Here is a 16,543-nt window from a genome sequence, read left to right on the forward strand (position 1 = left end):
ATGATTCTGGTTAAAGGTCCGTCAATCTTGTTCATTTTTTCAAAGAACCACCTCTTGGTTTCATTGATTCTTTTTGTATTTTCTGTCTCCATGACATTTGTTTCTGCTTAGATCTTTATTATTTTCTTCTTATTCTCTGAGGTTTGCTTTCTTATGCTAGTTTTTTTTAGATTGCTTTCTTTTTGCTAGCTTTTTAGGGCTAGATAGTTTATTTGAGATTTTTCTTGATTTCACTTTGTCCCATAGACTCTGGGGTTGTTGTGTATTTATTTTCATTTTTTGCCAGGTAACTTTTGATTTCCTCCTTGATCTCATTGTTGACCCATTTACTGTTTAATAACATGCTATTTAGCCTCCATATATTTGAATGTATTTTAGGTTTTTTTTATTGCAGTGAGTTTGTAGTTTCATTATCACTGCTTGATATGATTTCAACCTTTTTGAATTTGTTAAGACTGATTATGATTTATAACATGTGGTCTATCTTTGCGAATGTTGGATGTGCAATTGAAAAAAAAATGTATATTATCCACTCCAGTGTGTCATTTAAGGTTGCTGTTGCCTTGATTTTTTTCTCCTGAAGAACTATCCATTGTAGTCAGTGGGGTATTAGAATCCCCTACTGTGACTGTGTTGCTGTTGATCTTTCCCTAATGTTCACCAAGATTTTTTTTACATATTTAGATACTCCTATTTTTGTGTGCACATGTGTTTACAAGGGTTATATCCTTTTGTTTGATGGATCGTTTAGTATTATTAGTGACCCTTTTTTGTCTCTTGTTATGGTGTTTGTTTTGAAGACCATTTTTTTCTGTGTAAGTATTGCTATACCAGCATGCTTTTGTTGTTTTGTTTTTTGGGGGGGGGGTCCATTTGCATGGAATACTTTTTCCATCACTTAATTCTCAGTCTGTGTTTCTTTTGTTCTGAGATGGGTGTCTTGTAGACTACATATGTATGGGTCATGTTTTCTTACCCATTTTGCTACCCCATGTCTTTTGATTGGAGCATTTAATCCATTTACATTTAAGGTTATTGATACCACTTATTACCATATCAGTCTTTTTAAAAAAGATTTTATTTGTTTTTGTATTTAGGGAAGAAGAAGGGAGGGAGAGAGGAGGAGAGTAGTATCAATGTGTGCTTGCCTCTCTTGTGCCTGTTATGGAGACTTAGCCCATAACCCAGGCATGTGTCCTGACTGGGAATCAAGCCTGTGACCCTTTGGTTTTCAGGTTAGCACTCAATCCAATGAGCCACACCAGCCAGGGATATTACCATTTTATTCTTTATAGCTATGTTTCTCTCCCAAATTTTTTTTGAAAGCAGGCCTTCTGGCATTAGTTGCAATACTGGTTTTGTGGTAATGAATTGTCTTAGGGCTTTTTTTTTTTTTGGTTGTGTTTTTGACTAGGAAGCTCATTGTTTTGCTTCAATTTTATCTTATTTTACTTTTTAAAATTGTTTTTCAAGTACAGTTGTCTCCATTTTCACCCCACCAATCCAGCCCACCAAACTTATACCCACCTCCCACCCTTGATCCTACTCACCTTTGAATTTGTCCATGTGTCCTTTATACGTGTTGCTGACAACCCTTACCCCTTTTCACCCATTATCCCCTCCCACCTCCCCACTGTTGACTATCAGTTTGTTCTTTATTTTAATATCTCTGGTTATATTTTGATTACTTGTTTGCTTTGTTGACTAAGTTCCACTTATAGGTGAGATCATATGGTATTTGTCTTTCATTTCCTGGCTTATTTCACTTAGCATAATGCTTTCCGTTACCATCCATGCTGTTGCGAAGGATAGGAGCTCCTTCTTTCTTTCTGCTATGTAGTATTCCATCATGTAAATGTACCATAGTTTTTTAATCCACTCATTTACCCATGGGCACTTAGGTTGCTTCCAGCACTTGGCTATTGTGAATTGTGCTGCTATGAACATTGGGGTGCACAGGTTCTTTTGGATTGGTGTTTCGGAATTCTTTAGGTGTTTCGGATTCTTATGCTCCAGAAAGTGGAATGGCCAGGTAAAAAGGCAGTTCTATTTTTAGTTTTCTGAGGAGATTCCATACTGTGTCCCACAGTGGCTGCACCAATCTGCATTCTGAACAGTATACTAGCATTCCCTTTTCTCTACAACCTCACCAGCATTTGTTGTTTGTTGATGTGTTTATATTGGCCATTCTCACCAGTGTTAAAAGGTATCTCATTGTGGTTTTAATTTGCATCCCTCTGATGGCTAGCGATGCTGAGCATCCTTTCATATGTCTGTGGGCCTTCTGTATGTCCTTCTTGGAGAAGTGTTTGTTCAGGTCCTCTGCCCATTTTTAAATTGGGTTGTCTTCCTGGAGGAGATTCATGTGTGTTTTTTATATGTTTTGGAGATCAAATCCTTGTCTGAGGTATCATTGGCGAATTATATTTTCCCACACAGTGGTTCTCTTTTCACTTTAATACTGTTTTCTTTAGCTGTGCAGAATCTTTTTATTTTGAGAAGTCCCATTTGCTTAGAATTTCCTTTATGTTACTTGCTCTAGGGGACACAGCAATGAAAATGTTGCTGTGTGGGATATCTGTGATTTTCCTTCCTAGGACTTTTGTTATGTCTTGACTATGAGTTATATTTAATATTTTTATCCATCTTGGGTTTATTTTTCTGTGTGGTGTAAGTTGGTGGTTGAGTTCCTTTTTTTTTTTTTTTTTTTTTTGCGTGTAGCTGTACAGATCTCCCAACACCACTTGTTGAAGAGGCTATTTTTACTTCATTTTATGTTGCTGCCCCCTTTGTCGAATATTAATTGACCATAGAGACTTGGGTTTATTTCTGGGCTCTCTTCTGTTCCATTGATGTGTGTGTCTGTTTTTGTGCCAGTACCAGGCTGTTTTCATTACAGAGGCCTTGTGATATAGTTTAATATCAGGTATCGTGATCCTCATATTTCATTCTTCTTTCTCAAAATTGCTGCAGTAGTTTGGGGTTGTTTATGCTTCCATATAAATTTTTGAAATATTTGTTCAATGTCTGTGAAGTATGTCATTGGCATTTTAATAGGGATTGTGTTGAGTCTATAGATTGGTTTGGGAAGTATGGCCATTTTGATGATGTTAATTCTTCCAATCCACAAACACAGTACATGCTTTCAATTATTTACGTCTTCCTTATTTCTTCAGTTTTGTATAGTTTTCTGAGTACAGGTTTTTTACCTCCTTGGTTAGATTCATTCCTAGGTACTTTATTTTTCTTGTTGCTCTGGCAAATGGGAATTTTTCCTGACTTCTGTTTCTCATATTTCATTGTTGGTGTAAAAAGCCTTTGATTTCTGCATATTGACTTTGTATCCTGCTACTTTGCCAAATTCACTTATTAGGTCAAGTATTTTTTGGTAAGGTTTGTAGGGTTTTCCACGTACACTCACATATCATCTGCAAATAGTGACACTTCTGCTTCCTCCTTTCCAATTTGGGTGCCTTTTATTTCTTTTTCTTGTCTGATTGCTGTGGTTAGGACTTCCAATATCATGTTGAATATAAGTGGTGAAAGTGGACATCTTTGTCTTGTTTCTGATCTTAGTATGAAAGCTTTTAGTTTTTCCCCCATCGATGTAGGTTTCTTGTATATGGCCTTTATTATGTTGAGGAATACTCCCTCTATTCCCACTTTGCTGAGTGCTTTTATCAGAAATGGGTGCCGTATGTTACCAAATGCTTTTTCTGCATCTGTGATATGATTTTGTGATATTTGTCTTGTCTTTTGTTTATATGATGTATTAGGTTTTTTGACTTGCGAATATTGTACTATCCTTGTTGCATCCCTGGGATGAATCCCACTTGATTCATGGTGTGTGATTTTTTTAGTGTATTGGTGGATGCAATTTGCCAGTTATTTGTTGAGGATTTTAGCATCTGTGTTCATCAGTGATATTGGCCTGTAGGTTTTTTTTTTTCTTTGCTGTGTTCTTTATCTGGTTTTGGAATTAAGATGATGGTGGGTACATAAAAAGTGCTTCGGAGTCTTCTCCCTTCTTGGATTTTTTAGAATTGTCTGTGAAGAATGGGGCTTAGCTGTTCCTTAAATGTTTTGTAAAGTTGTCCTGTGATGCCATCCCATCAAGGTCTTTTGTGTGCTGGGAGTTTTTTGATTGCTGCTATTGGTGTGTTCAGGCTTTCTGCTGCTTCATTCAGCTTTGGAAGATCATATTTTTCTAGAAATTTGTGCAGTTCACCTAAGTTGTTATTTTTTTTGGCATGTAGTTTGTCCATAGTAATTTCTTAAAACTCTTTGTGTGTCTGTGGTATGAGTTGTAGTTTGTCCCCTTCCATTTCTGACTTTTTAAATTTGGTTTCTCTCTCATTTTTTTTTCTTGATGTGTCTGCTTAAAGGCTTGTCAATTTTGTTTATCTTTACAAAGAACCAGCTCCTGAATTTATTCATCCTTATAATTATTATTTTAGTCTCTGTGTTGTTTAATTCTGCTCTGAACTTGGTTATTCCTGCTTTCTACTCACTCTGGGCCTTGTTTGTTGTTGTTTCTCAAGTTCTTGTAGATGTAGGATTAGGTTGTTTATTTGAAAGTTTTCTTTCTCTTTATGTATTACCTGTAGTGCTATGAACATCCCTTTCAGGATTGCCTTCACTGTATCCCGTAAGTTTTGGACTGTTGTGAGTGAATTCATTTTCTTCTGGTTCCAGACACATTTTGATTTCTTCTTTGATCTCATTCTTAACCCAATAATTGCTTAATAGCATGCTATTCAATCTCCATGAATTTGTGTGTTTTTGAGTTTTTTCCTTGTGGTTGGTTTCTAGTTTCAGGCCCTTGTGGTCTGAGAAGATGCTTGATATGATTTCTTGAATTTCTAGTGGCTTGTTTTGTATCCTATCATGTGGTCAGTCTTTGAGGCTATTCCATGTGCCTTTGAAAAGAAAGTGAATTTTGCTTCTTTGGAATGAAAGATTCTCTATACATTGGGTAAGTCCATTTGATCTAGGACATTGATCAATCTACAGTATCAATATCTGATAGTTGATTTGCCTTTATTTTATTTAGCATTTGATATATTGTTTGGAAGATCTATCCCTTTCTGACAACGCAGTGTTAAAATCCCTTAGTGTATGTGTGTGTGTGTGTGTGTGTGTGTGTGTGTGTGTATATATATATATATATATATATATATATTGCTGTCAATATCTTTCTTGAGGTCTTCCTAGATTTTCCTTACATATTTGGGTTTTCCTATGTTTGGTACATGTATGTTTATAATGTTTATGTCCTCTTGATGGATTCTTCCCTTGAGTATTATGAAGTATTATTCTGTGTATGACTTGAAGACTATTATTTTGAAACTATTATTCTTTGAGTTATGCTACTCTGGCCATTTTTTCCTGTCTATTTGCTTAGAATATTTTTTTTGACCCTTCACTTTCAGTCTGTGTAGGCCTTTTGTTGTGAAGTGGGTCTGTTGTAGGCAGCATATGCCTGGGTCATTTAATCCATTTACATTTAAGGTTATTATTGATAGGTACTTATTGTCATTTCACTCCCTTCATACCTGCGTTCTTCTCTCTCACTCTTTTTCTTTCTTTTCTTAATGCAGTCCCTTTAGCATGTCATACAGTGCTGGTTTGGGGGATACACATTCTTTCAGCCTTCTTTTGCCTGGAAAAGTCTTTATTTCACCTTTTATCTTAATTGAGATTCTTGCTGGATAGAGTAGTCTTCTTTGCGGGCCGTTGCTTTTCATTACTTGGAATAATTCTTGCTATTCCCTTCTGACTTGTAGTGTTTCATTGAGAAGTCACCTGACAGTCTTATCAGGGCTCCCTTGTGTGTTACTTCTTTTTTGCCCCGTGTTGCTTTTAAGATTCTCTTTGTCTTAGAATTTTGCCATTTTGACTATGATGTGTCTTTGAATAGGCCTCTTTGGGTTCCTCTTAATTGAGACCATTTGTGATTCCTGGGTTTGTATGACTTTTTACTCTCATCAAATTAGGGAAGTTTTCCATCATTACTTTTTCAAACAGGTTTTCTATTCCTTGGTCTTCTCCTTCTCCTTCTGGTATTCCTATTATAAGGATATTATTACGTTTAATGTTGTTCTACAGTTCCCATAAGTCCTCTTCATTCTTTTTGAGTCTTTTTTCCTTTTCTTGCTCTTTCTGGGAATTTCTTTTCTACCTTGTCCTCCAGCTCGCTGATTTGGATCTTCTGCTTCATCCAGCCCTCTTTTGATTCCTTCTGCTGTATTCTTCCATTCAGAAATTGTAGTCTCCATTTCCTCTTGGCTCCTGTTGGTAATTTCTTTTTTCTTTTTCATGTTGATATAGTTTACCCTAAGTTCCCTATATTTCCCCTGTAGTTTTGGTAATTCTCAGTGAGCTCACTGAGCTTCCTCATAACTATTGTTTTAAACTCAATATCTGATAGTTGACTTGCCTTTACTTTATTTAGCATTCTGAGGATTCCTCCCTTTTTTTCATTTGGGGTTTTGTTTTCTTCCCGTTTTTTGTGAGACTCTTCTTGTTAGCCTCTGCTTCTTAAATTGATCTGTTCTCACTCCCTGACTTTGTAGATTTGTGCTTTTATAATAGGAGACCTGTGAGATTTAATTGTGTAGTCTCTTTGGTCTCCTGAACTTGATGCTCTTGGGATTCTGTTTATTTTGGGTCTCTGAATTTAATTGGGGTTTGATTGTTGTTGGGTCCTTCTTTGGTGGGTTCTTCCCTCCACCTGGTTGACTGAGGATCATTCCACCCACCACGTATTGTATTCTGATGTGAGGGTGCAGTCACTTAGTGCTGAAGCTGATTCTTGTGTCTCTCTGAGTTTATAAGGGTTCTCTCTTACTATTGTTCAGTTGTTTGTTCTGGGTGATTTCTTCACAAGTTAGATGTAAATCCAGATTGGTCCTGGGAGGAGGTTAGTGTGGCTTCCTTTTATTCCTCTGCCATCTTGCCTCATGAATGCGTGGTAGATGAAGTCCCAGCTGTAGGGTCTCTCTGTTTTGCCTTAAATTCTAAATGAAATCTTTGCTGAATAGAGCAGTCTTGGTTTTAGGTCCTTGCTTTTGATCACTTAGAATATTTCATGCATATTAGAATATTTCATGCATATGCCTTCTTGCCTAAAGTGTTTCTTTTGACAAAGCAGCAGAGAACCTTTTGGGAGCTTCTTTTAAGTAATTGCTTTTCTCTTGCTGCCTTTCAGATTCTTTATCTTTAACCTTCGGCATTTTAATATGATGTGGCTTGGTGTGGGCCCTTTGGGTTTGTATTGATTGGTACTCTGTGCTTCCTGAACTTGTATTTTCTTTCTTCACCAGGTTAGAGAAGTTTCAGCTGTTATTTTTTCAATCAGGCTCACTATTCCTTGGTCACTCTTCTGGTTTTAGAACCTTTATTATGTGTACGTTATTATGCTTGTTGTTTTCCCAGAACGCCTTGGATTCCCTCATTTGTTAAAATGCTTTTTTTATTTTGATACTCTGCTTCAGGGCTTACTGCTGTCTTGTTCTATAAATTGCTGATTTGATCCTTTGCTTCATATAACTTGCTGGGGTTTTTTTTAGTGTATTCTTTACTTCATTTATTTTTTAAAATATATTTTATTGGTTATGCTATTACAGTTGTCCCATTTTTTCTCCCCTTTATTCCCTTCTGCCCTGTACCTACCCCTCCCACCATCATCCCCCCATCTTAGCTCATTCCATGGGTCATAAATACAAGTTCTGTGGCTTCTCCATTTCCCATACTATTCTTAATGCGCCTTCCCCCCATCTATTTTGTACCTACCTTTTATCATTCTTATTCTTTTATACCTTTTGCACTATTCTCCCCCCCTCTCTCCCAGTTGATAATCCCCTATGTAATCTCTTTTTCTATGAATCTATTCCTGTTTTAGGTGTTTGCTTAGTTCATTTTTGTTTTTATTATTTTAATTTCAGTTGTTGATAGGTGAGAGTTTGTTGTCATTTTATTGTTCATATTTTTGTTCATCTTCTTTATCTTACATAAGTTTCTTTAATACTTCATACAATAAGAGGTTGGTGATTACGAACTCTTTTAACTTGACCTTGTCTGGGAAGCTTTATCTGCCATTTCATTCTAAATGAAAGCTTTGCTGGATAGAGTAATATTGGATGTAGGTCCTTGCCTTTTATGACTTTGAATAGTTCTTGCCAGCCCCTTCTTCCCTGTAAGGTTTCTTTTGAGAAATCAGTTGATAATGTTATGGGAACTCCTTTATAGGTAACTTTTCTGTTTCCTCTTTTAAGATTCTCTCCTCATGTTTAATCTTGGGTAATGTAATTATGATATGCCTTTGTGTGTGCTTCCGTGTGTCCAACTTCTTTGGGACTCACTGAGCTTCCTGTTCCCCAGAACTCTATTTCCTTTGCCAGATTGGGGAAGTTCTCCTTCATTATATTTTCAGATAACATTACAATATCTTGCTCTTCCTCTTCAGCTTCTGGCACCCCTATGATTTGAATGTTAGGATGTATAAAGTTGTCATGAATGTTTTCCTCATTTTATTGAATTCTTGTTTCTTCAGTTTTCTCTGGTTGAATGTTTATTTTTTCCTTCTGCTCCAAACGGTTGATTTGAGTCCTGGTTTTCTTTCTGTCACTGTTGGTTCCCTGTACATTTTCCTTTATTTCACTTCTCATAGCCTTTGCTTTTTTCTCTATTTTGCGGCCATACTCAAAACAATTTTTGTGAGCATCTTGATTATCAGTGGTTTGATCTCTGCATGTGATTGGTTGGCTATCTCTTCATCACTTAGTTATATTTTTTCTGGAGCTTTGATCTGTTCTTTCATTTGGGCATATATTTTTGTCTTGGCAGGCATGTTACATAGTAAGGGGTGGAGCCATAGGTATTCACCAGGGCGGGACAAGCCATGTTGCTGTGTTGTGGCACTATATGGGGGGAGGTATCCTAGAGGGAACAGTGCTGCTTGCTTGGTTCTTGTCGGTTTTCAGTCACTTCACCTGCTAAGCACAAGCAAATTGGGCTCTTCTCGTGCTGATTTCTGGTGGGTGGATTTGTGTACATTCTAGGACCTCATGGTTCTCTCCTATAAACTCTCTTGTGAGGGTGGGAGTTTCTCCTGCAGCCTCAACCCCCATAGATTTTTTATAGTGAGGAGTTTTGAAGCTTTATTTCCCTGCTCTGGAACCCTGGGTTGTGTGGTCTGTTTTGCTCCCCAGTTGTTCCTCCTGGTGTATCTGCTCACAAGTATGGAAATAACTGCTCTGCCAGCTCCTGCCTTCCATGGTCCACCAGCTGCTGCCTGGTCCTCCAGCTACCATATTGCTGTGAGTCCTCACCACCCTGGCTGCCCATCTCTGCCCCTTCTACTGGGTCGGGATGAATGTTTCTTTAACTTCTTGGTTGTTGAGCTTCCATACTGTTTGATTTTTTGGCAGCTCCGGTTATTTTTTGTTTTTAAATTTGTTGTCCTTCTTTTGTTTGTGCAAGGAGGCAAAGTGTATCTACGTATGCTACATCTTAGCCAGAAGTCTCTATTTCAGTTATTATTTTTTTCATTTCTGTCTGGATTTTTTTGTTAGTTTTTGTTTTCATGTCCTCTTTCAATGCTTACCATCTCCTTGTTTAAGTTCTCAGAGATTATAATTCTTCCCCCAAGGTCCTTGAGCATCCCTATGATTATAGTTTATATCTCTGCCTCTGGTATTTTGGTTGCTCTCATTTCACTTAATTATTTTTCTAGGGATTTCACTTGTTATTTTGGTTATGTTACTTTTTATCCTTATTTCATATGCCATTTTGTGTTTGTCTCTGTTAGGTTGATTGCTACAACTCCCAAATTTGTTATGAGGGCTTTCTTGTGTAAGTGCTTTGTTGGGCTTATCAGTGCAGTCTTCTAGATCACCTAAGTGAGGTACTTAGACATGATTCTTGTGTGAGTTATGTGTCCTCTACTGTTGTAGTTGAGTCATGAATGCTGTTGGCTCATTCCTGGGCAGAGTTAACACTTAGGCCGGCCAACTATAAGGATAGACCTGGTTCACCATGTATGATTCGCTGTTCAGGGGCTGTCCCCTGAGGCAATGTTGCTCCCTGCAGGGTCTGATCTCTACCAGAGTCCCTCTTTGGCTGTGCAATTTTTGTGGCTAGTTGGGTCGAGTTCTGGTGTGGTTTGAAGCCCATCACTGTTTATGTTGGTCCTAGGTCTTCTTGACCAGAGGTGTGCTATAGGTCGATGTCAAATGTTGTGTGTAACCAGCCTTGGGATATATGTCTGGAAGTATCACACTATTCCCTGTTTGTAGCTCTGTCTGCTGGCCCAGGGTGTGCATGGGAGGAGTTTGGCTGTGTATCAGGATCAGCTTCCTGGAGTTCTGAGCTGGGGGCAGATCAATAAGAATCCAAGGCTTTCTGAGATTGGCGCTCACCTGTTGGGTACTTTGGGTTTTCCTCAGGTTGCCTGTACTTTCAGAGTCTTATGAAGAAATGCTGAAGTGTGGGTGCAAAGCTAACCATGCCCCACTGACCCTTCCACATGGTTCAAGCTCTGTAGGACTGGGTGACCAGGTTGGGAGAATGGTACTAGTTTGTCCCATACTTAGGTCCAGTATAGTCAGGCCCTCATGTGGCCCCTGCTAGTCATTTTCTACTAGAGCCTCCAACTCTAGTTCTCCCAGGAGGAATTTCATATGCCACAGGCATATTTCACAGGTTCAAGTTGGGTGCAACCACCTGTCACCACCGCAGGAGCAAGTTTGGTTGGATGGGGCCACCAGAATGTAGGAAACAGTTTAAGAAAGCCTTCCCTTGTTGGTGGCACCAGCTGTGCCACTGGAGGGGGCGAACTACACTCTTCCCTTTAGCTCTGTAGTCATGCCAGCTTGTGCCCTAGACTGGAGCTTCTGAGGGATACATGTCCAAAGGTCTTCTCTCTGAGGATTGGTTGTTCCCTTCTCTTCTGCATAACTGAGCTCGGCAGGATGGGGCCAGCAGCAATTACAAAACTATTTCAAAGTCAGTGTTTTGTTGGGGGTGGCATGGGCCCACATGATGGGAGCAAGCTTTACACTTTCCAGTAGCTCCACAGCCATGCTGCCATCAGAGATCTTGCTGGAGCCACAGTCTGAAGGTGTTGGCTCTGTGCTGTGCTCCCTTTTCTCTGCCAGAACTTTGTCCAGGAGGACAAAGAAACACATCAAGGCAGCCCTCCAATAGGGATGGTGAGAGCCCTTGGGAGTAGGGGGGACTGCTTATCTCTACCTAGCTTTGCAGCTATGTTGTCAGAAACATTGATGCTCCCATCAGTGACCTGAGGAGGTCATGCTCTGAGCTATTCCTCCTTACCTCCATGGAGCTGAGCCCAGCAGGACTGGGCCACCAGGACTTGGGGAAAAAAGATCAAGGCAGCCCCCCATTGGGGTGGTGTAGGCCCATTGGAGAAGAGCAAGCTCCACACCTGTCCTTTAAATACACTGCCAGAGACACCCTGACAAGGGAGTCTTCTATTGGAGGTGGCACCTATCAAACCTCCAAGAGTGGGGGAGGTTGGCCCCCCTCCAAAGGCACACAGCTCAATGACTATCTTGAGAGTCTGCATATATTGGGTTGGCCAAAAAGTTTGTTTAGTTTTTTTCCTATACAATGGCTCTAGTAGTGCTTAGTTGTCTTTAACTTCATTTGAAACTATTTTGTTAGATTGTAATGTGACAGCTCTAATATCAGCATACATTTTTTAAAAAGTGTCAAAATTGGTGAATTGTTGTATAGCCACTTTAATATTGAAGAAGGAAGAAAATATGCAATATTTTTGGTGTATTATTCCTTACTATTTCAAAAATGGTAAAAATGCATCTGAAACTCAAAAAGATTTGTACAGTGTATGAAGAAGATGCTGTGACTTGTATGTGGTTTGCAAAGTCTCTTGGTACTATTTTCATGTTTGCCAAATAATTCTTTGCTATGGGGCTGTGTTGTCCAGCAGAAGATATTTAGCAGCACCCCTGGCCTCTACCCACTAAAAGCGATTAGCGGGAGATAGCCAACGTACTCAAAATATCCAAATCAATAAAGTTATTAGTGAAAATGAAAAGAATGTGTCTTTTATAATCTGGAAAAAAACAAAACAGACTTTGTGGCCAAACCAATAGTTTCTCCAGAAAATAAGCACACCTCGGGTTTCTTTTGGGTACAGCCAGCAGTCCTTTCTGCTGGATTTGACCTTGGCATGGTGATGTCTCTAGTGTTTGGAGGACCATGTTAGTACACTGCCACAAGCTGGTGCTGTAAGAATAGCCTGATCCTGTAGGACAGGGACTCGGGAAAGGGACCTCAGCAGCTGACCCTGCAAATCTCTCTGGAGTCTGGCCACCCAGATCTTCTCTTTATGTCTTCTGTATGCCCTGCATCACTTTTCATCTACCAGAGTCCTGGGTGAGTGCCCAAGTGTGAGCTCCAATGCATTGGCCCTTTAGGAAAGCACCTGGGATTCTAGCAGACTCCTTCCTCTTCCCAGCAGACAGAGTCCCCACTGATTTTTACTGCCAGAGGCTATGCAGGTTTTTCTTCCTGGCCCTGGTGCTCTGGTTTGTGGATCCCAATGGACTGAGACCCCATGCTCCTCAGGAGGACTTTCCCAGCTGGGATATCCTTCCTGCTTCTTAGCTGCCATGCCTGGGAGCAGGGACCAGTACTCTTTGTGTCTCCACCCTTCTTACCATCTCCGTGTAGCTTCTTCTGTAAATCCTTGGATATAAAACCATTTGTCCTTCAGTTGGTCATTCAGGTTAATTTTCTGTAATTTAGCTGTAAAGCCAGTTTCTCAAGAGTGTACCTCCTCTGCAGACATCTTGGATCCCTCTTTAGTTTGGATTTAAAAGTTACCATTTTTATATGAAATATGCCTGGCACAGGAGAGGGATTCCTTTAGGCAAGCTTTCAGGTCTGTTACTCAGAGCTGTAAGGAAGGAGGTCTTTAAAATCTGGAGAAAAAATTTTTTTTAAAGATTTTATTTATTTTTCTTAGAGGGGAAGGGAAGGAGAGAGAGAGAGAGAGAGAAATATCAATGTATGGTTGCCTCTCATTCGTCCCCCTGCCGGGAACGGGGAACAGGCCTGCAACCCAGGCGTGTGCCCTGACAGGGAATCGAACCGCGATCGTGTGGTTCGCAGGCCCGCACTCAATCCACTGAGCTACACCAGCCAGGGCAAAATCTGGAGAAAATTTATTTGCAGAAAATTAAAAGTCCTTCCACATTTGTAATTCTCTGGCATAAATAGTTCTCCCCAGGCTTATCATGGTCTTGTAGCAGTGATACAATAATGATGATTATGCAGTAAGCACCAAAGACAGGTATTGGCATGATATGTGGTGGGAATCTAGGCCTGGTTAGTTTGACTAAGTATTCCAAGAGGGCACATGGAGTTTGTCATCTATGAGAGAGAACTTTAATGCATTAGTGATGAAAAACTGCTTACCACTGACTATTGCAATCTCCCAGAGGGTTAAGAACTCAGCAGTATGTACATGCCTCTTGTCTTGTGTATGTGAACACAAATATTCAGACCATTTGTGTATGGTGTGCCAGCTTGTGCCCCCTTCATCAAAGGCTTGAAATATAGTAGGTGATCTTTAATATCTAAATGCTAACATTTTACTTATTATTTATTATGACATGTAGACAGTAATACTACCTACTTTATTTTCCTGTATTTAGTTATCAGTGGTCACCTACCTATTATAAATCTAGATTTTTAAAAACAGAATACTCTTTAGTTTAATTTTTATTTATTGATTCTTAGAGAGAGGAGGGGGGAAGAAAGAGAAAAAATACATTAATTTGTTGTTCCACTTATATATGCATTCATTGGTTGATACTTGTATGTGCCCTGAACTCTCAACCTGGGATATCAGGATGATGCTCTAACCAACTCAGCTACTCAGCCAAGGCTAAAACAGTATATTGTTTTAGCTCATTTTCTCATATGTGTTGGTTCCTTTCAGTTTCTTATGTGTTGCTGTTGCTTGTTGGTCAGAGTTTTGTGAAGGAAATTCATTTTATGAGTCCTTTTACTCTTCAGCTGAGTTAGTAACACTGTCAGAGGTAGGACCAGCCTCACAAACATCTACCTTTGGTCCAGAGCAGAGTTTTGGGAGAAGTGGAAGAAGCAGCTGCTTATCAGATATGACCTTAGATTATCAGGCCCTGTTTACCCTCCCTTACCATCCCACCCCTAGTACATGGTTAACAAATGAAATTCCCCAAATTAGGGATTCATTTTGGGGGGCATTTAAGGTGTCTATCCTTTGTTAAAATTTGAACAGCATGAAATATGACTACATTGACCCTTATGGATAATATGGATAATTTATGTTTAACTGGTTTTGTAAAGAGTTTGATACATCTCAGTGGGGGCTGGGGAAGAAAGAGGGAAAACATACATTCCAATTACTAGGCACTTTGGAGGAATGTAGGAGGAAATTAGAAAAAGAAGCTGGGGTGCCAAGGATCATTGAATATAGCTGATTCAAACACTATTATTTTGACTAAGGGCAGCCATTTCATGGTCTCAGAAATGTCAATTATGACATTCATCTTCCCTGAAAAATTCTTTAGAGGAAACGTTAACTGCAGGCCCATGGGTCAAATCTAGTCTACCATTTGTTTTTGAAAGTCAGGTTTCATTGGAACATGACCATTCATGTTCGTTTATATACGTTCTGTGGCTTCTTTCATGCTAAAACAGCAAAAGTGAGTAGTTGTAACAAATGTGACCCATGATGCCTAAAATATTTAGCATCATATCTGGTCCTTTACAGGAAAATTTTGCCAACACCTGGTCTAGAGAGTCTAGACTTTTAGAAGGTTGTGCATAGGTCATAGGTATCTTAAATTTATTTTAGACTTCTTTTTTTAAAAGATTATTTATTTATTTATCTTTAGAGGGGAAGGGAAGGAGAGAGGGAGAGAAACATCAATGTATGGTTGCCTTTCGTGCGTCCCCTGCTGGGAGTTGGCCTGCAGGGAACTGGCCTGCAACCCAGGCATGTGCCCTGACTGAGAATCAAACCACGATCGTCTGAGTCGCAGGCCCTCGCTCAATCCACTGAACTACACCAGCCAGGGCTATTTTAGACTTCTTAATCTTTAATCCTACCATTATATGGACTCAAGGGCAGCAGTTTTACGGAAAGATCACTGCTTGTATCAGGATGAGTACATACTCAGAAAAAAGTTTCATTCTAAAAATATTCTTATAATGAAGGATGACACTGCTGTGTTTAAAATCTAAGTAGTCAATTTAAAATTAATATCTAATTATCCTTTGCACGTACCTGATCTGCCAGCTTCTCTTAAAAGGTGCTGCCATTTTATCGCTTGAGAAAAATGTTACAATTTCCCTCACATTCATTCATGTTCTATAATTTTTGAAAACCAAATATTTATGCCAGGCATTGTAAGTTATTTAAATATAAACCCCTAATTTCACTGTTGGAAATATGAAAAGTGTTTTAGCTCAGTTATCTTCAGAGCTCTCAGCTTGTCTTCTTTCTCTCTCAGCTTTAAGTCCATGGCCAAAAATGACTCTCCCACTGGACATTGTCTTCTGTAAAGACGACAAGGAGACAAGAGGCTGTGATGAGCATGCCACTGCATCCAGTCTCGGCCATTCCATCCCAGGATGCCACCTCTGCTAGACTCTATAGAAGTAAGACCAAAGAAAAGGAGAAGGAAGAGCAGGTAATGGGAGAATACCTATTTTACTTTCCTTATTTTTATTGTTTTCTTTAAGTATGATCTAAAACGATAAGTTCTAAAGATCAAGGTTTTCTCTGCTGATATACTAAAAAGCCCAAGGTGTGCTTAGATACTATCTTTTTATGGGTTCCTAGGGTTTCAGATTTTAATATCAATTCTGTCATGGTTATGCATGACTTATTTGTCTTCATTGGTTAAATCTACCCGGTTATTTCTGGTGAATTACTGAGGAAGTTTTTTGGATTCTCAGAATTATGTTGCAAAGGATAAATTTATTTCAACAAAAATGTATGAATACCTTGTATATACTAGCCTCCAATGGCTGTAGGAGTATCATAGTTTATATTACAAACCCTGTCTCTGCCCTGTATGACTCTTGATTTGCTCTAAAAATGAACTATGCATTAGAGTTTAGCAATGTCATTGATAGACGAAATTCAGGACCATGTAATCCCAGCCTGAGGGATCAGGAATGGCTTCCTGGAAAAATAACATTACCATGGAAAACCTGAGCAATGGACCTGGGGTTAGTTGGGAGAACAGTAGGGTGTTATCCCAATTGGGGGTCATAGTACATTCTGAAAGACCAAAGAATTGAGGAAGGTGAGTTTGAAAAGATTAAAATAGAATAACTGGCACATAAAGGTTGAATTGGATAGTGGCAGTGTGGGAGTTGGAAAATTTAGAGGAGTTTCCTTAAGGGGTTTGGGTTTATCTCTGAAAAAGAATGATCAGATTTGTGTTCTTAAAACTTTTAGTCAAGCTACAGTATGGATAATAGTTAGAGGATTATT

At 39.1% G+C, this 16,543-nt stretch overlaps 1 protein-coding gene across 4 annotated transcripts in view; it reads left to right on the forward strand.

The window, feature by feature from the left end:
* The window catches only part of MARCHF8 (membrane associated ring-CH-type finger 8), a 160,671-nt gene that overhangs the window by 82,024 nt on the left and 62,104 nt on the right, over nt 1–16,543 (forward strand). For 3 of the 4 annotated variants that reach the window (XM_037056708.1, XM_037056710.1, XM_037056707.1), the window contains one exon: nt 15,552–15,731. In XM_037056708.1, coding sequence (XP_036912603.1) covers nt 15,630–15,731 — 102 coding nt within the window. In that variant the 5' untranslated portion in view covers nt 15,552–15,629. Of the gene's footprint in view, nt 1–15,551; nt 15,732–16,543 lie in introns of those variants that run through there. The other variant, XM_037056709.1, reaches the window with a different exon arrangement.

Source organism: Sturnira hondurensis, unplaced genomic scaffold, assembly GCF_014824575.4.
Source record: "Sturnira hondurensis isolate 20B ecotype Veracruz unplaced genomic scaffold, ASM1482457v3 Scaffold0009125, whole genome shotgun sequence".
Taxonomy (NCBI): Eukaryota; Metazoa; Chordata; class Mammalia; order Chiroptera; family Phyllostomidae; genus Sturnira; species Sturnira hondurensis.